This window comes from Melanerpes formicivorus, unplaced genomic scaffold (assembly GCF_026170545.1).
Source record: "Melanerpes formicivorus ecotype bairdi unplaced genomic scaffold, bMelFor1.0.p_v2 SCAF_169, whole genome shotgun sequence".
Taxonomy (NCBI): domain Eukaryota; kingdom Metazoa; phylum Chordata; class Aves; order Piciformes; family Picidae; genus Melanerpes; species Melanerpes formicivorus.
Window position 1 is genome coordinate 136459 of NW_027142521.1, and position 23216 is coordinate 159674.

A 23216-nucleotide genomic window follows, 5' to 3' on the forward strand; every position below is an offset into this window, starting at 1 on the left:
TGTAAACACTGCTGGCTCATGTTCAGCCTACTATCAACCAGTGCCCCCAGGTCCCTCTCTGCCTGGCTGCTCCCCAGCCACTCTGACCCCAGGCTGTAGCACTGCATGGGGTCATTGTGACCAAAGTGCAGAACCTGGCACTTGGACTTGATGAATGCCATCATGCTGGACTCTGCCCACCTGTCCAGCCTGGCAAGGTCCCTCTGCAGAGCTCTCCTATCCTCTAACAGATCTACACCTGTCCCCAGCTTGGTGTCATCTGCAAATTTCCTGATGATGGACTCTATCTCCTCATCCAGATCATCAATAAAGATATTGAACAGGATGGGGCCCAGCACTGATCCCTGGGGGACACCACTAGTGACTGGCTGGCAGTGGCACCACTCACCACCGCTCTCTGGGCTCAGCCCCCCAGCCAGTTCCTAACCCAGGCAGGACCAATGCTACTCTCTATTATGATCACATTCATTAAGTTGTATGCCAGTATTTCCAAGTGGGTGTTCTGTCCTGGGGCTGGCATATGGCTCACAGCTGATAGAGAAGGGACTGCATCCCATGCTCCACACTAGCACTACCCTAAACAAATAGGGTAAATGCCACTCCTACCTGAACTGCATAACTCCTTGGGCAGTTCAAGCTCTGCAGACTCTCAGCCAAAGCATTAATCAAACCTGCTTGAGGAGTGGAAGGCAAGAGGGTCTCACACCTACTCCAGTCTGACTCCATGGACTTAGCACTGTGGCTACAGCAGCAAACTGGACTGATAGGTAGTGATTGTTCTTGGAGGTAACAGGAAGAGTCTCTCCCATGCAGTGTCTCTGAACTAATTCTTCCCTCTTCCTCCTTCATTGCCATATCTATCTATTTCAAATCTGATTATCTTGACACTCTTGTCAAGACAGTCTGGGATTATCCTCCCAGGAAAGCTACATTTTATTTAATTTGTGGTGGTTGTTGCTTTTTCAAACTAAGTCAGACATTACCTTTTCTAAAGGGCTTTCAACTCGGGGTATGCTGATCATGGGCATCTGGGCCAGGTTATCCATATGAGAATGTTCATGTTCTGGCTGACGTCCTCTGAAGTTATTTACCACACAAACAACCTAGAAGAGATTAGAAGACAAACAGAATACCTAAGGAATAACTCATGGGGTTTTTGAGCTGTGATCCTGCCATCCATAGCTAGGCAGGACTGACACCAGCTTGAGTTGCAGCTTACTGTAGGAACACAGCTCATGTTTTACAGAAAAGCCTTAATACTTCAAGACAAAAGAATTTCAACAACTTTGTTACACAACAACTTTGTTACACACATCATCTGAGAACCAAAAAAACCCAAACCACAATCACACCCTTCTTATCTAAAAGGAAATCCATTACCAAGGCTTAATAATAGATGATCAGTTATTAGCAATGTCACATATAGATGCTCAGAGCAGCTGCAGCGGAAAAGGGAAGTAACCTGAAATCCCTACAAAGGGCCAGCAGCATCGAAGTTTTGATCAGCAAAGACTTTCTCAAATGGAGAGCAAGAAAGAGAGAGTAAGGTATTACTGCTGTCTACAACTACCTGAAGGGAGGTTGTAGCCAGGTGGGGGCTGGTCTCTTCTCCCAGGCAGGCAACCAGCACCAGAACAAGAGGACACAGTCTCAAGCTGAGCCAGAGCAGGTTTAGGCTGGATGTGAGGAAGAAATTCTTCACAGAAAGAGAGATTGGCCATTGGAATGTGCTGCCCAGGGAGGTGGTGGAGTCACCATCACTGGAGGTGTTTAAAAAGAGACTGGATGAGGCACTTAGTGCCATGGTTTAGTTGATTAGATGGTGCTGGGTGATAGGTTGGACTCGGTGATCTCGAAGGTCTTTTCCAAGCTGGTTAATTGTGTTTTTATTCTGTATAGATACTTTGTCCACATTCATTGCCTTTGACATTCCTAGATTTTGCTTGCTTTGTAACTACAGCTTCACTCTGCTTCCAAACCAACTGACCTAGGCTGGTGATTTATTTTGGGGGTAATTCTCCCAATTCACTGGGGGGTAGTCTCAAGGCACCACACTACTCAAAGGAGTTCATGCAGTGTGCATCACAGAACAGAAGAAAAGAATGTGGGGACTGATTTCTTTTCTGTTCTTTAATGACTCTGGTGGCATAAACAGAATGGAAAATTCTTTAAAACAGACAAGCAAACATAACTCCTGGACATCTCGTGTGGAAGGGAAATGTGAGTAGGTATGTTTTGGAGACCTGAAGCTGCACTCACATTTCTCAGAGGAGTGAAAACACTCACCTCAGCCATCCCTCTGGGGCTTCTCATCCAAGCCAGTTCCTCAGATTCTTGAGGTTCAAGAATCAAGTTAAAGAGTTTTTTCACAGGGGAAAAAACTCAGAGGTGTGTTTATGTGGTGGGTTGAAAATTCCACACACACCCCCAACATAAAATTGCCAGACCAGCTCAGATGGAAGCAAATGAAGCTGTATCTACAAGCAAAGCAAAAGTACAATCTAGAAATGCAATGCAATGAGTAAATACAAAATATACTATATTTACATATATGTACAATTTGTAAGCTACACAAGAAGCCCCCTGGACAAAGCATGGGGTTACCAACAGCTTCCCCACTCCCTGCCCCCTTCCCCCTGTGCATGATAAAGGAGAGAGAAGAGCAGAGAGTTGCTTGTCAATACTCAGCTGCAACAAAGCAATTCAGCCAAGGTCAGCAAAGCCAGCAGAAGCCAGAGCTGGTATCTGCCAGAGCAGAGGAAGTGAAAAGAGAGCAAATTAGTTTATACAGCTACCTTTATCTTAGTTATCAGCCCAATGGGATAATTTAAACCTTATCATTATTTTCCCTTTTACATCCAACAGCAATTTATTTACATTCTACTACTTTCTGTTCAAGATCTGTGGGAAATTTTCAAGGCACAGCCTAAAACCACCACAATTTAGTACTGCTACAGGCTGGCAGGCAGTGAACAGGAGTGACTGCTCTGTGCCACAGTACTGCACTGCAGTCACCAGTGCACGTGAGTAACAGCAGCAGCTTCCTGACACAACCCCTAGGCTCTGCTAAACTCTGACTAACTATCTGCTCCCAGAAAAGGCTAAACAAGTTTGGTTTGTTGTTGTTGTTTGGTGGTTCTGTTTGTTTGTGGGTTTGGGGTTTTATTTTGGTTGGTTGGTTGGTGTGGTAGTTTCAGGCTATGCCTTGAAATTTTTTTTTCACAGATCATGACCAGAAAAGTAGCAAAAATGTAAATAAATCACTCCTGGGTGTGAAAAAAGGAAAATAAAGATAATTCTAAACAGTCCCATTGGAAGAGATATGGGACTACAACTACTTGCACCAACACAACTCCTCTCCTCTCCTCTCCTCTCCTCTCCGAACCTCTCCTCTCCGAACCTCTCCTCTCCGAACCTCTCCGAACCTCTCCTCTCCGAACCTCTCCGAACCTCTCCTCTCCGAACCTCTCCGAACCTCTCCTCTCCGAACCTCTCCGAACCTCTCCTCTCCGAACCTCTCCTCTCCGAACCTCTCCGAACCTCTCCTCTCCGAACCTCTCCTCTCCGAACCTCTCCGAACCTCTCCTCTCCGAACCTCTCCGAACCTCTCCTCTCCGAACCTCTCCGAACCTCTCCTCTCCGAACCTCTCCGAACCTCTCCTCTCCGAACCTCTCCGAACCTCACCTCTCCTCTCCTCTCCTCTCCTCTCCTCTCCTCTCCTCTCCTCTCCTCTCCTCTCCTCTCCTCTCCTCTCCTCTCCTCTCCTCTCCTCTCCTCTCCTCTCCTCTCCTCTCCTCTCCTCTCCTCTCCTCTCCTCTCCTCTCCTCTCCTCTCCTCTCCTCTCCTCTCCTCTCCTCTCCTCTCCTCTCCTCTCCTCTCCTCTCCTCTCCTCTCCTCTCCTCTCCTCTCCTCTCCTCTCCTCTCCTCTCCTCTCCTCTCCTCTCCTCTCCTCTCCTCTCCTCTCCTCTCCCCTCCCCTCCCCTCCCCTCCCCTCCCCCCCTCTCCTCTCTTGGCTCTGGGAGAGATACTAACTTGCTTCTGCTTGACCTTGGCTGCATTGTTTTGGTTAAGTCTAACATCTCTCTGCTCCTTTCTCTTTTCCCTTTTGTACAGGGAGGTAAGGGGGGGGTGCAGAGAGGGAGAACCTAGTAGCTTCCCCTTGTGCTGTTTATTAACTGTAAATACCTGTAAATCCTGTATATTTTGTACATGTTCATTGCATTCCATTGTAGATTGCAGCTTTGCCTGTAAATTCAGCTTTCATTTGCTTCCAGCTGAGCTGGTCTGGCAAATTTAATGTTGGGGGGGGAGGGGGGCGGGGGGGAATTTCAACCCACCACAGTTGTTTTGTGTTTGTCGTTGGGGTTATTTTTGTTTGTTAGGTTGTTGTTCTTTTAATGAGCAACACAAAAATTCAATGTAAATCTGCATTAGCATGAAAGAAATTCAGTGAGGTTGCTTAGAAGCTGGAAAAGAAATGCTACTTAGTGTCTGATCAGTGCAGGTATCCCTCTAGTGAACGTAATACTTCACACATTAATAGATGCTGTTCTGAAGGACATACACTGGGGCTTGATGCCAACACTCTGTGAAATGCCACAGCATGGCATATAAGAAAGTCAAAAAAGACACTTTTATCAGTCTTCTCTTGGCTTCACAATTCTGAGTGTATGCCAAATATAACTAAGGGCACCAATAATGAATTAAACCTCCTAACTCGAAACACCCCTTCTCTGTCACGTGCTTCTCTGAGAGGCTACCAATATTCTTCCTGAAGAGAGGCAAAGTTAGGCAGTGATGTTTTCCAACAGAAAAGGCACAGATACACACTCACCAAGAAGACTGCTATAGATATGCCAGGCTACCACCACTCTTCCTGAAGAGAGGCAAAGTTACACAGTGATGTTTTCCAACAGCAGAGGCACAGATGCACACTTACCAAGAAGACTGCTATAGATATTCCAATTACAAATCCTGCTATTACATCTGACCAGTGATTTCGGTACTCTGACACTCTGTTGATTCCAGTAAGGAAAGCCAAGCACATTAAGCCCAAACACAGAACAGGTTTTGCAAGCCTTGTTCCTCTGGCCTTGACTGTGTTGGTGATATACATCTGAAAATTAGAAAGGAAGACAGTGTAAAGTTGAGAGGTATCTCCCATTAATTAGTGAATGAAATCTCTACATTGTGTTTGAACAGACTATGTGTGTTTGGGTTGTTGGGGTTTGGGTTTTTTGTTGTTGTTGCTGTTGTCAAACAAACAAGAAAGCAGAGCACTAAAGTCATCCAACCCTCTCCTTAGTGATCCAGGTAAGAATTAGGCTATATAGCAACACTACCTTTAATGTGAACCTGAAAAGCCCCCCAAAGAGCATGTGAATCAGGTAGTCCTATCCTCTTACTTCAAACCTCTCTATTTACTTATGCAGAGAGGTAAGGAGCCTGAATTTTCACTGTAGGCTATGGATAGGAACAGGAAAAGGTCTCTGCTCTGAAAGGGGCTACATCAAGGCCTTCTTTCTGTTAGCAAATGCCTTTTTCCCTCACATCTTACTTCTCCAGGAGACTAACTAGAGAGTTACCAAAAAGCAGTGAACTTCCAACAAAATGCCAACATCTCCTTTTAGAAATAATGTGTAATAGTTTCAACTAGTGCTGAATCAATACACCCCTGTGCTTCACAGATGGTGACTAAGGTTGTTTAGTACCAATCCCCCCCCCCAGCACATGAGCCAATCTAAATGCAGAAACCTTTATGCATCATACCCTGAAAAATCAATTTGCCTGTTTGCAGTCGAACTCCCTGTGCAGTATTACTGAATTAAAAGCTCTGCCTAATGACAGAGCAGCTCTTCTGCCCTAAGGGTGCATACAGGGACTAGGAGGTTTAAGCCAGCCCTTTCCTAGTTCTGATAGGCCAGTGGAAGAAATGAATCACAAACCTTTCAATTTCCATTCTCTGGAATCATGGCATTATGCTGCTTGAAAGGTCCCCTCTGAAAAATTATACTTCAACTAATAAGACTTTTGAGGAGAAAAAAATGTATTTACCTTCTGCAGAAGATGTTCCTGTAATTAAATCACTGAAATCACAGAATGGTCAGGGCTGGAAGGGACCTCCAGAGCTCATCCAGTCCAACCCCCTCTGCAGTCAGCAGGGACATCCTCAAGTAGATCAGATTGCTCAGAGTCCTGTCCAGCCTCACCTTGAATATCTCCAGGGATGGGGCCTCAACCATCTCCCTAGGTAACCTGTGCAGTGCTCCCCTACCCTCATAGTAAAGAACTCTTTCCTAACATCCAATCTAAATCTGCTCTTCACTAGTTTGAAACCATTGCTCCTCATCCTGTCCCTGTATGCCTTTGCAAACAGTCTCTCTCCAGCCTTCTTGTAGCTCCCTTCAGGTACTGGCAGGCTGTTATTAGGTCTTCCCAGAGTCTTCTCTTCTCCTGGATGACCAACCCCAGCTCCCTCAGCCTTGCCTTCATAGCAATCCCTAAAAGCTTCACATTTCGAATGAGTTTTCAGTTTGAAGAATATTTTCTACAGAGTTTCATTAGAGATTCTGAGTGTGTAATGCAAAGGGAAACAATGAATCTGCATTGAAGAATCAGTGCCTTTTTGACCAACACATGGCCAGTCCCTTAGTTCTTTGGTACTTTCTGAAACTTCAGCTCACCTTACTCTGTTATCAGCTACAAAGTGCTGCAATAATCAACTCAAGAAGAAGTTTAGTAAGCATAGTTATGCTTATGATAAATCAAGTGAAGGAAGTAGTAGCCAGAACTTGTCTGAAAAGAGCAGGGACATCTGGCAGTGAATTTTTTCAGAGCACTAGAGAAAGAGGCATGGCTTAGAAGAGAAATCAAAGCTTAAGCTTATAATCACAGTGGGGTGATTATATACACACAAATGGTTGCATCCAGTTCTGGGCTCCCCAGTTCAAGAGGGACAGGGATCTGCTTGAGAGAGTCCAAGGGGGGCCTACAAGGATGCTGAAGGGACTGGAGCACTGCCTGATGAGAAGAGGCTGAGAGCCCTGGGGCTGTTTAGTCTGGAGAGGAGAAGACTGAGAGGGGGTCTAATCAATGTCTATCAATAGCTGAGGGCTGGGGGTCATGAGGGAGGGGACAGGTTCTGCTCAGTTGCACCCTGGGATAGGACAAGGGTCAATGGATATAAACTGCAGCACAGGAGGTTCCACTTCAACATGAGAAGGAACTTCTTTACTGTGAGGGTCCCAGAGCACTGGAGCAGGCTGCCCAGAGAGGTTGTGGAGTCTCCTTCTCTGGAGCCTTTCCATCCCTGTCTGGATGTGTTCCTGTGTGACCTGTGCTGGATTCTATGGTCCTGCTCTGGCAGGGGGGGTTGGACTCGAAGATCTTTGAAAGTCCCTTCCAACCCCTAACATCCTGTGAGCCTATGATCTCCATCTGCCAAGTCCCTTCCTGTATGTGCAGTCAAGATTGTCATGGCCAAGCCATCTTTCAAAATACCCTGAGGGTCCTGCAGCATGGGTATCAACTTTGTCTTTTCTTTAAATTGCAGACACCACCAATGTTAAAATACTCCACCTATGCCTTTAGCAGTACCTCTTGGGAACAAAAATCCAGGCCAGTGCAAACAGACCCACCACCACTGAAGGAACAGTTGGCATGCAAACTACTACAGGAGATGACTCCTATAAATTGATGGCCCGAGTGTTATCCAGCCAAGGATGTTAAAGGGCTGACATTGCTCTGAGGCTGCTCCCCAGAGTCTTTGAGAAGTCTTGGAGATTGTAGGACATCCCAAAAAGGTGGAAGAATGCTGATGTCATCCCCATTTAAAAGAAAGGTTTAAAAGTAGGAATGCAGGAAATTAAGAAGGGTTTAATAGCTAGACCCAGGAAATTACAAAGGGTTTAAAAGTCCGACCCAGGAAATCATAGGCTCATCAGTCTTACATCAGTCCCTGGGAAAGTTACGGAACAGATCCTCCTGGGGGCAATCACAACTCAAATGAAGCAAGTGGTTGAGAACAGCCAACACAGATTCCCCAAGGGCAAATGGTGCTGGACACACTTGATCACCTTCCATGACAAAGTAAGCTGCTCGGTCGATGGGGGACATGCAAGGGACAGTCTGCCCAGGTCAGTTCCCCAACACTGGACACTTAGGATTCAGGTGGACAGGGTGCTAGGCCACCTTGTCTACATCATGCTTTTGTGGAGAAACAGACAAGATCATAGAATCATAAAATGGTCCGGGCTGGAAGGGACCTCCAGAGGTCATTCAGTCCGACCTCCCCGCAGTCAGCAGGGACATCCCCAACTAGATCAGGCTGCCCAGGGCCCCGTTGAGCCTCACCTTGAATATCTCCAGGGAAGAGACCTCAGCCACCTCCCTGGGCAAGGCAATCCTTTCACCTTGGTATTCTGTGATTGTGACTGCTAAAGAACAACTGCAGCAGTGTAAACTTCCTGACAGAGTGCAGTGCAATGTCTATATATTTGCAAAGCTGCAGAGCATACAGACTTCCCCAGGGCAGGATTCAGAGTGGTCCATTTTTAAGCCTGACCTCTCACAGCTCTAGCAGAGTGCATAACAGAGTGAAAGATCTGATTTGCACTGAGAACAAACTGTAATTAAGCAGTTGTTTTTCTTCTTCCTTCTGAAGGAACAGCTGTAAAGCAGCACAGTCAGTAACTGACAGAGTAACATCCTGCAAAGATGACAGGGTTTGTCTCCTCTTACATTTCATAAATACTAAATGAAGAAACTAAATATGAATAAAGCAAATAATAAAGGAAAACAGCTCAGTGATTTAAAACACAAGTGAGAATGAATAACAATATGATCAGAGGGCTGGAGCTCCTCCCCTATGAGGACAGACTGAGGGAGTTGGGGTTGTTCAGTCTGGAGAAGAGAAGGCTCCGAGGAGACCTAATTGTGGCCTTCCAGTATCTGAAGGGGGCTACAAGAAAGCTGGGGAGGGACTTTTTAGGAGTGATAGGACTGGGGGAATGGAGCAAAACTAGAAGTGGATAGATTCAGGCTGGCTGTTAAGAAGAAGTTCTTCCCCATGAGGATGGTGAGACACTGGCACAGGTTACCCAGGGAGGTGGTGGAAGCCTCATCCCTGGAAGTTTTTAAGGATAAGGTGGATGTGGCTGTGAGCAACCTGCTGCCCATGGCAGGGGGGTTGGAACTGGATGATCCTTGAGGTCCCTTCCAACCCTGACGATTCTGCGATTCTTACATGGCTAAGCATGTTTACTGGACAAGTCCATCTCAGGCCCTTTTAAGAACAGAAATTGGAAGAGGAGGAATTTAAAGAAATCATTTAGTCAACAGCAAGACCAACAGCAGATATTTTTGTGAGGACAGGGATCGATACAGGAGTTAATTTTACAGGCTATACATTCTCCTGCAACATCAGTGATATCTTGCCTTGAAGAACTTCCACTACTGCTTTTCTTTATTTCCCTGCCATAAGATTTTAGTCTGAAAACATACAAAGCTGATACAGAATCACAGAAACATTCAGGTTGGAATGGACCCTCAGGATCACCAAGCCCAACCCAGAACCCTGCTCTGCAAGGGTCAGCCCTAAACCGTAGCCCTATGCACCTCATCCAAACCTCCTTCAAACACATCCAGGCTTGGGGACTCCACCACCTCCCTGGGCAGCACATTCCGATGCCTGACCACTCTTGATGGGAAAACATTCTTCCTAATGTCCCATCTAAACCTACCCAGTCACAGCTTGAGGCCATTCCCTCTTGTTCTATCATTAAGGACCTGTGAGAGGAGACCAGCACCAACCTCTCCACAAGGTCCTTTCAGGTAGTTGTAGAGAGCCATGAGGTCTCCTCTCAGACTCCTCTCTGCCAAACTAAGCAGCCCCAGCTCCTTCAGTTGCTTTTCACAAGATATTCTCCAGGCCCTTCACAGCTTCCTTGCCCTACTCTGCCCTGGCTCCAGCACCTCCACATCTTTCTTGGACTGAGGTGCCCAAAACTGCACATAACACTTGAGGTGTGGCCTCACCAGGGCTGAGTACTAGGGAACAATCTCCTCCCTGCTCCTGCTGGACTCAGCATTTCTAATCCCAGCCAGGATGCCTTTGGCTTTCTTGGCCACCTGGGCACACTGCTGGCTCCTATTCAGCTGCTCGTCCATTAGCACCCCCAGGTCCCTTTCTGCCAGCAGTTTTTCAGCCACACTGCTCCCAGCCTGCAGCATTGCTTGGGGTTGTTATGACCCAAGGGCAGGACCTGACCAAACAGGTCCAGCAAACAGACACAGGTGGAGAGGCACAGAAGGAGGTGGATGTTGTCTTCTATTTAGTGGATTTTCAGGAAAAGACAACCATTTAAACTGGAGTCTTCAAGATGCCAGAAGTGAATTCTTCAGACATCCTCATAAATTGAAAGGAAAAAAAATCCAAATGTAATTGAAGTGGGTTTGAATATGTGTTTGAAAGGGCCAAAAGACACTACCAAAGACAAAGCCACCTGTGAGGTTTCTGACCTGCCTGGCTCAGGTCATAATACAATGAAACATCCTAGTGTTGGCACTTAGCTTGCCCTGGGAAAGCTCCCTAAACTGTCATGTTACAAGTCGGACTCACGTGAAATATGTCCCAAATCTAGAGCAAACTACATCATTCCAAAACACAAAAGAGGAAACAGGAATTGCATGTCAAGTGCAGGACAAAGTGGCCTCTTGGGCTATGCTGCAAAGCTCTCCACAGCTGTTGTCTTTCACCTCTCTTTAGGCTCACCCACACAAACATCTGTGCACACAAACACAGAACAGGTCCCAGAGTTCTGCTTCAGAGCTTCAGGGCAGAGAGAGTCACCAGGCTGGTGCACCAGACAGGAGGGAAGTTAGAACAGAATAGAATAGACCAGACCAGACCAGACCAGACCAGACCAGACCAGGTTGGAAGAGACCTTCAAGATCATTGCATCCAACCTATCATCCAACACCACCTAATCAACTAACCCATGGCACCAAGCACCCCATCAAGTCTCCTCCTGAACACCTCCAACGATGGTGACTCCACCACCTCCCCAGGCAGCCCATTCCAATGGGCAATCACTCTCTATGTGTAGTACTTCTTCCTCACATCCAGCCTAAACCTCCCTTGGTGCAGCTTGAGACTGTGTCCTCTTGTTCTGGTGCTGGTTGCCTGCCTGGGAGAAGAAACCAACCCCCACCTGGCTACAACCTCCCTTCGGGTAGTTGTAGACAGCATATCCCCAAGTCTCCTCCTCTCCAGGCTAAGCAGCCCCAGCTCCCTCAGCCTCTCCTCATAGGGCTTGTGTTCCAAGCCCCTCACCAACTTTGTTGCTCTTCTCTGGACTCGTTCCAGCAAGTCAACATCTTTCCTAATCTGAGGGGCCCAGAACTGGACACAGGACTCGAGGTGTGGCCTAACCAGTGCAGTGTACAGGGGCAGAATGACCTCCCTGCTCCTGCTGGCCACACTGTTCTTGATGCAGGCCAGGATGCCATTGGCCCTCCTGGCTGCCTGGGCACACTGCAGGCTCGTGTTCAGCCTACCATCGACCAGCACCCCCAGGTCCCTCTCTGCCTGGCTGCTCTCCAGCCACTCTGACCCCAGCCTGTAGCACTGCATGGGGTTGTTGTGGCCAATGTGCAGAACCTGGGACTTGGATGTGTTCAATCTCCTGCCCTTGGCCTCTGCCCATCTGTCCAGCCTGTCGAGGTCTCTCTGCAGAGCCTCTCCTACCCTCCAGCAGATCAACTCCTGCCCCCAGCTTGGTGTCATCTGCAAACTTACTGATGATGGACTCAATGCTCTCATCCAGATCATCAATAAAGATGTTAAAGAGCACAGGGCCCAGCACTGATCCTTGGGGCACACCACTGGTGCCTGGCTGCCAGCTGGCTGTGGCACCATTCACCACCACTCTCTGGGCTCGGCCTTCCAGCCAGTTCCTAACCCAACGCAGTGTGCTCCCGTCCAAGCCATGGGCTGTTAATTCTCCTGGCATCTGCTTGGGGCCCAGGAATGCGAGTAGGAAGATCCCCTCCGTGTTTGCTGTTTCAGTCCTGCCTACAGCAGATGGTCTGGGGGACGACAGAGACAGACCAGTCCATTAGTGGGTAGAGAATAATGACTCAAGGCGACAAGCAGCAAGAGGAAGGAATCACTGCACAGGCATATAACCAAGGCAGTGATCCAAATATACCTTACCTCATGTTTGGTTTTACTTTTTGAATGTGCTATCATTAAAGAAAAAGTACAAAATCTTGAGCTATTCAATTTATTTAAGGAATGCTACAGATATTCCACAGGAGGACTCTGTAACTTCCAATATTCATCCTAGCTAGGAGCAAAGAGACACTCTGAGATCACAGGCTGAAAAAGCAGTGGGCTATAGTGGATGGCAGGCTGTAAAAAGGTTCCATGCTTAGTTAGAATCTTCTTTAACAATCTAAAAGCTCTTCAGCTTCCTTCATTTGTAATTATTAGGTCACATAATTTCCAGAGCAAATCACAGTAAAACTCACAGTATCACTGTACATTAGAGGTTGAAAGGGACTTCCTGTGATCACCCAGGCCAACCCCCCTGCCAAAGCAGGATCAGCCAGGGTAGTCCATAAAGAAATGCATCCAGGTGGGTTTGGAAAGTCTCCAGAGAAGGAGACTCCACAGCCTCTCTGGGCAGCCTGCTCCAGGGCTCTGTCACCCTCACTGTAAGGAAGTTTCTCCTCATGTTGAGCTGAAACCTTCTATGTTCAAGCTTCTACCTGTTGTTCCTTGTCTTATCACTGTGCACCACCCAAAAGAGCTTGGCCCCCTCTCCTTGACACCCACCTATCAGGTATTGATAGACATTGATCAGATCCCCTCTCAGATTTCTCTTCTCCAGACTAAACAGCCCCAGGGCTCTCAGCCTGTCTTCATAGGGGAGGTGCTCAACTCCCCTAATCATCCTCGTGGCTCATCCAGGCCTTTCTGCAACTACCCACTGAAGATTTTTTTAGTGCTTTTGAAGCCTCCCCCGGTTTTGCAGTAAGTATTGATGAGCCTAGACAAAAAGTGGCTTCCAAAGAGAGGGGTCAAGACTGGCAAAAGGAAGAGAAAGCTCCAGAGATGTTGGATCCTACTATTAAGTTTCCAAGCACAAGCTCCCCACAGTTAGAAGTCTAAACAACTGGGAAAGAGATGCCCTTCAATGTATAAGGACTGTAAGATACACTCAAGGCTAATCAAATTCTGATTCAATCTACAGAGGTCATTACCACGAGCAACTGAATTGGTAATGAAGAACTGACTGACAAGAAATATCCAGAGGTCTTTGGATAAATCACCTGATGAAACTGCAAGGTTATTTTGCTGCTCAGCCTGGAACTAACACATCCAACATGTGAAGCCCAAGATACCTACTGTGCAATCAGTTCCAAGGGACACTTTGACTTGCTACACCAGATACTGAAAAGAAATTCCACTTCCCTAAGCCTGCCCCTGAGAAGTAGCCAAACCAATCCTTTAATTCTTCAGTTTCCTAGCAAAAAATGGCCAAAAAAGCCAACTCAGCAAAGTCACTCTGCTACTCCTCTGCTGCCTGAACACGTCCTAAAGGCTATCAAAGAGAGGCCTGTCATGCTTCCAACAGCTGGCCACTGAGCAGGTACCAAACAGGCACTTCAAGCCTCAGGACGAGTGAGTTAAGGTCTACACCTAACATCTGGGGTGCATCAAGAGAAGTGTGGCCAGCAGGGTTAGGGAGGTTCTACTCCCTCTCTGCCCTGTGAGACCACACCTGCAATCCTGTGTCCAGTTTTGGGCTCCCCAGTTCAGGAAAGACAGAGACCTGCTGGAGAGAGTCCAATGCTGAGCCACGAGGATGATTAGGGAGCTTGACCATCTCCCCTGTGACGAAAGACTGAGAGCCCTGGGGCTGTTTAGTCTGGAGAAGAGAAGGCTGAGAGGGGATCTGATCAATGCCTATTAATACCTGATGGGTGGGTGTCAAGTGGAGGGGGCCAAGCTCTTTTGGGTGGTATGCAGTAGCAAGACAAGGAAGAGCAGGTACAAGCTTAAACAGATTTCACCTCAGCATGAGAAGAAGCCTCTTTACAGTGGGGGGGACAGAGCCTTGGAGCAGGCTGTCCAGAGAGGTTGTGGAGTCTCCTTTTCTGGACACGTTCAAAACCCACCTGGATGCATTCCTGTGCAGACTACCCTGGGTGGTCCTGCTTTGGAGGTCCCTTCCAACCTCTAATGTTCTGTGATTCTGTGACTGAATCAAAAAGTGACAGTGAGTAGAAGTGACCATGTTGCCAGCACCGAATACCTTGCTGTCTTTTCTCAGTGCCCTATAAACACACTAAATGGCTAAGGCAATACAGCAGAACTCCAGGAGCAAGAACCTTGCACAAAAGATGGTTACATGCCCATCAACAGCTCTGCAGAGAGGTAAAACAATTGTCAGCTTTACCTGCTGGCCCTGCATGAGGCCATGGGCTCACAGTACAAGGCAACCCAAGCAGTCTGAAGACCTCAGGGCTATGTCAGTTACCAAGACCTTAAGCCTGCTCCTCTGTGATTATGAATCCAGTGCAAATCTGAAATGGATGTGGTAGCACACTGCCCTGCAAGACAGACTGGGTGCCAACTGCCCTTGCCCAATGCAATCAGAATAAAACAAGAAACCCCCAACATACAAGGAATGAAAATCTGCCTTAAACTACAAGATGCAATAATCAATCCTCTAGGCCTGCAGCACCAAAGGACAACTGTTAGTCACAAGTCTCCTATCAAAATTCATGGAAATGGATGGATTAAATCTTCAAAATCCTTAGAAGAAAAAAAACAACCCAAAAAAAAACCCAACACCAAAACCTCATGATTTCTTATTTCTGTGTCTCAGCTGTGGGAAAAAGTCAGGTATCTGCATACTTGGCTGACTCAAAAGATACCTCTAATCATGCAGTCTGTGCCAGCTTCTGCATACAAAATGAGCCTTACAAAACCACATTTTATCTCATAGAATTGCAGTGGGTTTTGTCTTAATACCTATGCTAGCAGATGTTACCCTAGAGAAAGAGTGAATTCCAATGCTGAAAAGAAATTGAAGTAGATTCAAGTCAAGTTTTTAATCCAGTTGCAGCCCAGAAAGCCAATCACATACTGGGCTGCATCAAGAGAAGTGTGGCCAGCAGGTCGAGGGAGGTGATTCTCCCCCTCTACTCCTCTCTGGTGAGACCCCACCTGGAGCACTGTGTCCAGTTCTGGAGCCTCTATTACAGGAAGGATCTGGAAGCACTGAAAGGTGTTTAGAGGAGGGCCACAAGGATGATCAGAGGGCTGGAGCTCCTTACCTATGAGGACAGACTGAGAGTTGGTGCTGTTCAGTCTGGAGAAGACAAGGCTCCAAGGAGACCTTCTTGTGGCTTTCCAGTATCTGAAGGGGGCTACAAGAAAGCTGGGGAGGGACTTCTTAGGGTGTCAGGGAGTGAGAGGACTGGGGGGAATGGAGCAAAACTAGAAATGGGTAGATTCAGATTGGATGTTAGGAAGAAGTTCTTCCCCATGAGGGTGGTGAGACACTGGCACAGGTTGCCCAGGGAAGTGGTGGAAGCCTCATCCCTGGAGGTTTTGAAAGCCAGGCTGGATGTGACTCTGGGCAACCTGCTGTAGTGTGAGGTGTCCCTGCCCATGGCAGGGAGTTGGAACTAGATGATCCTTGAGGTCCCTTCCAACCCTGACAATTCTATGATTCTAAGCTAAAAATCAAGCAAAATATGAAAGACAAGTTGAGTACACACCTCAGGAGAAATCCAGGTAGCAGCCAGCTTGGTTAGAGATTTTGGAATAGATTTACAGGAGTTCATTTTGAAGATTTTGGTATATTGGGGGGGAAAAGTCTTAAAGTCTGAAGGTGCCAGGTAATGCACCACTGAAGGTGTCTGTGTTTGGAGCAGGTAAAGAGGAACTCCTAAGCACAGTGCTTCTATTCAGGATTTGCATTGCTAAGTTTTTCTTCATAGGTACTGAGAGAAAAAGCAACAGAGCAAGCACTACAGAGAGGTCTAAATATTAGCAACACATCGTTTGAAAAGGACTGAACGCTCAGCAGGAGGAAAATTCAGAGTTACCATAGCAGCCACCCACTCTCCAAAGAGGGGAGGGAAAAAAAAAGGAAAACTCAAGAAGTTAGAAGAAGAAAAGAAGCTGTTGTTAACAAGACAATGCACACAGATGTTAGGTGATAAGGACTTGGAAGAAGCTAGGGGAATGACTACCTCCAGCACAGGCTTTGGGTGTTGTTTTTCAAGGTGTTAATCAAGGAAATCTCACAAGTCCACTCTGGTGAGACCCCACCTGGAGCACTGCATCCAGTTCTGGAGCCCCTATTACAAAAAGAATCTGGAGGTGCTGGAACATGTCCAGAGAAGGGCCACGAGGATGATCACAGGGCTGGAGCTCCTCTCCTTTGAGGACAGACTGCAGGAGTTGGGGCTGTTCAGTCTGGAGAAGAGAAGGCTCCGAGGAGACCTTCTTGTGGCCTTCCAGTATCTGAAGGAGGCTACACAGAAATCTGGGGAGGGACTTTTGAGGGTGTCAGGGAGTGAGAGGACTGGGGGGAATGGAGCAAAACCAGAAATGGGTAGATTCAGATTGGATGTTAGGAAGAAATTCTTCCCCATGAGGGTGGTGAGACACTGGAACAGGTTGCCCAGGGAAGTGGTGGAAGCCTCATCCCCGGAGGTTTTGAAGGCCAGGCTGGATGTGTTTCTGAGCAACTTGCTATAATGTGAGGTGTCCCTGCCCATGGCAGGGGGGTTGGAACTGGATGATCCTTGAGGTCCCTTCCAACCCTGCCAATTCTATGATTCTAGGTCTGATGCTGTCTACTTCTCCCTCTCAGAAAGCCAGGACTCTGGGTCAGCTTATTTTCAGTTTATGTCTTTAAGCTGGTTTTGTTTGGTGCACAGCTGGCTGACATGCCCAGGGAAGATTCTCCAACAATCCCCTCCCCCCCAGCCCTTCTCCCCCACATACTTCTGTTAACCAAAAAGAAAGCACATTTTGTATCAGAGATTCTGTGCTCATGAAATCCTAGCTGAGTAATACATGGAGGTCTTTATGTCCACGCTCTCAATAACTGTTGTACACAGCTCATGCAAAGACTAAGCTACTGTTTAAATCTTCTGCTCCAGTGAGCAGTGATGAGAACATTATCTGGGGCCAACTATCCTGATAAACACTGTGACAGTGGAAGGACACGACCCCAAGTATTGAAACATTGCAATTCTTTCCCTGGTGTGCAATAAGCAGCATTTTTTATCTGTTTTAGCAAGCAACAAGACTATAAAATAAAGAGAGACTCAATATTAATCATGGACCTAAATTTGAAAGCTACAAAGAACCTAAATTTGCAGGCTCCAGTACCTAAAGGGGGCTACAAGAAGGCTGCAGACAGACTGTTTGCAAAGGCCTGCAGTGACAGGATGAGGAGCAATGGCTTCAAACTAGAGCAGAGCAGATTAAGATTGGATATGAGGAAAAAATTCTTTACTGTGAGGGTGGTGGAACACTGGAACAGGTTGCCCAGGGAGGTGGTTGAGGCCCATCCCTGGAGTTACTCAAGGTGAGGCTCGATGAAGCCCTGGGCAACCTGATCTAGTTGGGGATGTCCCTGCTGACTGCAGGGAGGTTGGACTGGATGACCTTTGGAGGTCCCTTCTGGCCTGGCCCATTCTGTGATTCTAACTCAGCTGGTAGATCACAGCAGTTCACTTGCTTAGGCAGCCTATAGGAATTCAGGAATCCTGAGAGCAGTTTATAGTGCTTTAGCTAAACGAGTGCCATGCGTGAGACAGTGATGCAGTACTGACACAGGAGATATTAACTTCTGCAGCTAGTGAAAGATTACAGTCATGGAACAGAGCACAGCAGTTTTAATTGTTGATCTTAAGTGTACATTGACCACAGACAACATAAGGTTTGCATGAAGCAGTCAGGTCAAAAGCCACTGCAGCAGGTATTAGACTTGACCAGTGTCTACTTTTATGGTTTTGAACTGTGTTAATACTATTTTCCTTCCTGCTTTGCAGTAGCTGAACAGTTGGTTTCCTTTAGTTACTGTGACTCATGGCAACAGTGGAAATCCAACTTTAGAGATGGATGAGAAAAATAGGAGCAATTAAAATGAAGAATGCTGAATATCCTCTAAAATAGCTGGTGCCAAACTTAGAGGTATGTCTCGGTGAAGCAAAGCCTTGGATATCTCTCCAAATAAAGACAATACTATTAGAGGAGTCCTACACTTGCCTCAAGTGAGAATAGGATTGTATTGCTCATCTCTCATTGCAGACAACACTTGCCTGAACTAACTGGTGATCCACAGCTCCTAAGCAGACACCACTCAGAAGGAACTTCTGGTAAACATTACTGCCAGTGCTGCAGATTTCAAGCAACTGGGTCTAAAACCATCTCCAGAAACCTGGAGTTGGTATGCTGTCTGTGGCATGGGGTTGAGCTCTTTGCCATGTGGGCAAGTATGATGATTAGAGGGCAGGAGCTCTCTAATGGATGCACCTCTCCTATGAGGACAGACTGAGGGAGTTGGAGTTGTTCAGTCTGGAGAAGACAAGGCTCCAAGGAGACCTTCTTGTGGCCTTCCAGCATCTGAAGGGGGCGACAAGAAAGCCGGGGAGGGACTTTTTAGGGTGTCAGGGAGTGATAGGGCTGGGGGGAATGGAACAAAATTAGAAATGGGTAGATTGAGATTGGATGTTAGGAAGAAGTTCTTCCCCATGAGGGTGGTGAGACACTGGCACAGGTTGCCCAGGGAGGTGGTGGAAGCCTCATCCCTGGAAGTTTTGAAGGCCAGGCTGGATGCGGCTATGAGCAACCTGATGTAGTGTGAGGCATCCCTGTCCATAGCAGGGAGGTTGGAACTAGATAATCCTTGAGATCCCTTCCAACCCTGACAATTCTAAGTATCACCTTCCAGATCAAGCAGGAATTAGAAGACAGCTCAATAAATGTTTGCTCAAAAGCAGCACATGTGTATAGATGTACACAAGTGCACTCACACCTACAGCCAGGTCACTGTTCAGATACTGAAGGAATTTAAGGGGTGACTTCTGCAGTGACCACAGAGACAGCCACATAGAATCAGAGAATCATGGAATGGTCCAGGCTGGAAAGGACCTCCAAAGGTCATCCAGTCCAACCTCCCTGCAGTCACAGGGACGTCCTCAATTAGACCAGGCTTCCTGGTTCCCCACAGACACTCTGAGGGCAGCCCAGAGCTGCAAAGGCGAGGGTGTGTGATTACCAGCACAGATCAGGTAAGAGACTGCCATAGACACATACTGGGGACAGCTTTAGTAAGAACAAGATGTACTTCTGCTAAAGGCTTAAACAATGTGCACTTCAAACTAAGCCCTAACTGCACAGAGTTGCTTGAATGAGATTCATTAGTCACTCTGCTACTCTTGCCTGCTTCCTTGCACTTCTCAATTCTGGTAGCTAAAACCATGCACAGATCCTGGGAAAGCTGCAGATACCAGACACACATGCCCATTATTCTGCTTCATTCCACTGAAGAATACAGCTGTCTGCAATTCTACTGCTCTATACTGCATCAAAACATGGAAAAAGCTCTCTACTAGTCACAGGCAATCCCTGCCATCATTCTTCACCATCCAGCAAAGCCTCTTCCCATATTCTCTGGAAACAAAGAAGAAGTAAACTGAGAACCTGGTTGTCATTAGAAGGAAAGGCTGAGGGAGCTGGGGGTGTTCAGCCTGGAGAAGACTCAGGGAGGACCTTATCACTCTCTACAACTACCTCAAAGGAAGTTGTAGTCAGGTGGGGGTCAGGCTCTGCTCCCAGGCAACCAGTGACAGGACAAGAGGGCATGGCCTGAAGCTGTGCCAGGGGAAGTTTAGGTTGGATGTTAGGAAGCACTTCCTGACAGAAAGGCTGATTAGGCACTGGGATGGACTGCCCAGGGAGGTGGTGGAGTCACCATCCCTGGAGGTCTTTAAGAAAGGCTTGGATGTGGCACTTGGTGGCCTGGTTTAGCTGCTGTGGTGGTGTTAGGTCATAGGCTGGGCTTGGTGATCTTGGAGGTCTTTTCCAGCCTCAATGATTCTGTGATTCTTGGACAACTCACCTTCTTTCAGCATGGCCTTAAACTGTCAAGGCTCTACCTACCACATCTGTAATTACCAGAATTAAGTCCAACGAACTACATTCATGACCACCCCACAGCAAGTCACAGAAGGCTTTTACACACATAAAAATCAGACAATATTTGCCTCATATCAAGCAATCACAGAATTTCAGGGGCTGGAAGGGACCTCAAAAGCTCATCCAGCCCAACCCCCCTGCCAGAGCAGGAGCACCTACACCAGATTACACAGGAACACATCCAAGTGAGCTTTGAATAGCTCCAGAGAGGGAGACTCCACAATCCCCCTGGGCAGCCTGTTCCAGTGTTCTGTCACCCTCACAGGGAAAACATTTTTCTTCATATTTACATGAAACTTCCTATGCTTCAGCTTACACCCTTGCCCCTTGTGCTGTTGTTGGGCACCACCCAGCAGAGCCTGGCTCCATCCTCTCGGCACTCACCAAACATTGAGGAGGTCCATTCCCCCCTTCTCTGAGCCATTTGCCTCTGTGAGCCATTGGCCCTCCCCACCACAGCGACACAAAACAGCACAAGATACTTACAGCCAGGTACATAGCTGCATATACACTTAGTGCTGCTTCTTTGGAGGGGAAAGTCTTCCTGGCTTTCGTGATGAGCTCTGGATTTCCAGTACAGGCATGCACGCTGCTGATGAACTGTGTGTACTGTTTACATCCAAGTGCTGTGTAGTTGGGTTTACAAAGTGCAAGAAAATGTGGAGCAAGATTCCCTGTTACTACTTGACCAGCATTTACAAAGATGTCTGTAGCAAACAGTCCAAATGCATAAATTCCTAAAAGGGAAAACACAGAGTTAAGTTTCCTGACAATTTCACTCCAGAGCAAGACATTTATCATAGCAATACATCAGCTCCTTCCATTTAAGAACGTGAAACCCCCTGATCTGCATTGCACCCTTGGGGTGGGTTGAAAGTAACACCCCACCCACCCAACCACCCCCCACTAATTTGAAAGAATTACCCCCAAAATAAAATTGCCAGAGTAGCTCAGAAGGGTTTGGATGCAAATGAAGCTCTATTTACAAAGAAACTACAATCCAGAAATATGAAATGCAAAGAGTATGTACAAGAGATGTACAATACAGAGATAGTTACCACTTATAGCAACACAGAAACTTCCTCAGACCCCCCTGAATGGATCCAGGGGAACCATTCAGCCCTTTCCCCACTCCCTCCCTCCTTCCTGTTACCTCACACAGCAGTCAAAACAGAGATCCCCTGGCAAGGCCACAGGAGAGAGAGAGAGAGAGAGAGAGAGAGAGAAAGAAGTTGCAAGCAGAAGTGAAGGAAGAAAAGAGAAAACTGTTTCTGCCTCTGCTCTACATCCCATTAGCAATCCAATGGATTGTATAGACCTTAGCATTATTTTCCTTTTGTATCCCATGGTAATTTACTTTACTCTCAGTCTTTGAAGTCAGGGACTAGGCTAAAGTTCCCCCTTCAAACACTCAACAGCCCAGAAGATCTTGACCCCTGTTGGAGATGGTATTTCCCCACACAATCCCAGCAGCAACACTGCAGTGTTGCCACACACCTGATCTCCCTCCACAGAACCACAGAATTGTTAGGGTTGGAAGGGACCTCAAGGATCATCTAGTTCCAACCCCCCTGCCATGGGCAGGGACACCTCACACTACAGCAGGTTGCTGACAGCCACATCCAGCCTGGCCTTCAAAACCTCCTGGGATGAGGCATCCAGCACCTCCCTGGACAACCTGTTCCAGTCTCTCACCACCCTCATGGGGAAGAACTTCTTCCTAACATCCAATCTCAATCTACCCATTTCTAATTTTGTTCCATTCCCCCCAGTCCTATCATTACCTGACACCCTAAAAAGTCCTCATCTTTCAGAGGAGTGCAGTCCCCTCTTACACAAGTAGCCTACCCTCCTGGGCTCCTCAGCCATGTATCGCCACTGTTTGGGGAAGCTAGCTGTACTTATGCCCATCTTCACTAAAGAGAAGTGACACAGGCAGATTCCTCACCCCCTAAATCTGCTGGGGAGCCAAGGAAGCCAGGCCCTGATGACACTGAAGTTGTAACACATACTGAACAAACATTTTCTTTTCCCTCACAGCTGTAGAGCAGCTGAAGAACTGAATAATTCAATGCACAAGTTGTCTTCGTCTGCCTGCTGCTGAGCACATCTCTATGTACAGCATATTAATCACAATACTAACACAGGGAGCTAGAGACAAAGATGATTTTTTTGAGGAGCTACTTATGCTATAAGAGTTTTTTTTCAGACATATCAGCCAAGCATTAAGCACTGGGTCTCATTCAGAATACAGAATACAGTATGAACCAGGTTGGAAAAGACCTTTGAGGTCATTGAGTCCAACCTATCACCCAGCACCATCTAATCAACTAAACCATGGCACTAAGTGCCTCATCCAGTCTCTTTCTAAACACTTCCAGGGATGGGGACTCCACCACCTCCCTGGGCAGCACATTTCAATGGGCAATCTCTCTGTCTGGGAAGAATTTCTTCCTCACATCCAGCCTAAACCTCCCCTGGTGCAGCTTGAGACTGTGTCCTCTTGTTCTGGTGCTGGTTGCCTGGGAGAAGAGACCAACCCCCTCCTGGCTACAACCTCCCTTCAGGTACTTGTAGACAGCAAGAAGGTCTCCCCTGAACCTCCTCTTCTCCAGGCTAAGCAACTCCAGCTCCCTCAGCCTCTCCTCATAGGGTTTGTGTTCCAAACCCCTCACCAACTTTGTTGCTCTTCTCTGGACACCTTCCAGCAACTCAATGTCCTTCCCAAACTGAGGGGCCCAGAACTGGACACAGGACTCAAGGTGTGGCCTAACCAGTGCTGAGCACAGGGCAGAATGACTTCCCTGCTCCTGCTGGCCACACTGTTCCTGATCCAGGCCAGGATGCCATTGGCCTTCTTGGTCATCTGGGCACACTGCTGGCTCCTGTTCAGCTGCTGTCAACCAGTACCCCCAGGAAATGCATGTGTGAGACTGGTTAAAAGAAAACATAACTCTGCTATTCAGAGTTCCCTTTCTA

The 23216-nt window shown here is 47.3% G+C and overlaps 1 protein-coding gene across 2 annotated transcripts in view; it reads right to left on the reverse strand.

Annotated features, from left to right (window-relative positions):
* PLPPR5 (phospholipid phosphatase related 5) overlaps nucleotides 1-23216 on the reverse strand; it is a 198691-nt gene that overhangs the window by 12348 nt on the left and 163127 nt on the right. For both annotated transcript variants that reach the window (XM_068169189.1, XM_068169188.1), the window contains 3 exons: nucleotides 20724-20974; nucleotides 4941-5117; nucleotides 984-1103 (listed from right to left, as the gene is read on the reverse strand). In XM_068169189.1, coding sequence (XP_068025290.1) covers nucleotides 984-1103; nucleotides 4941-5117; nucleotides 20724-20974 — 548 coding nt within the window. The remainder of the gene's footprint in view (nucleotides 1-983; nucleotides 1104-4940; nucleotides 5118-20723; nucleotides 20975-23216) is intronic.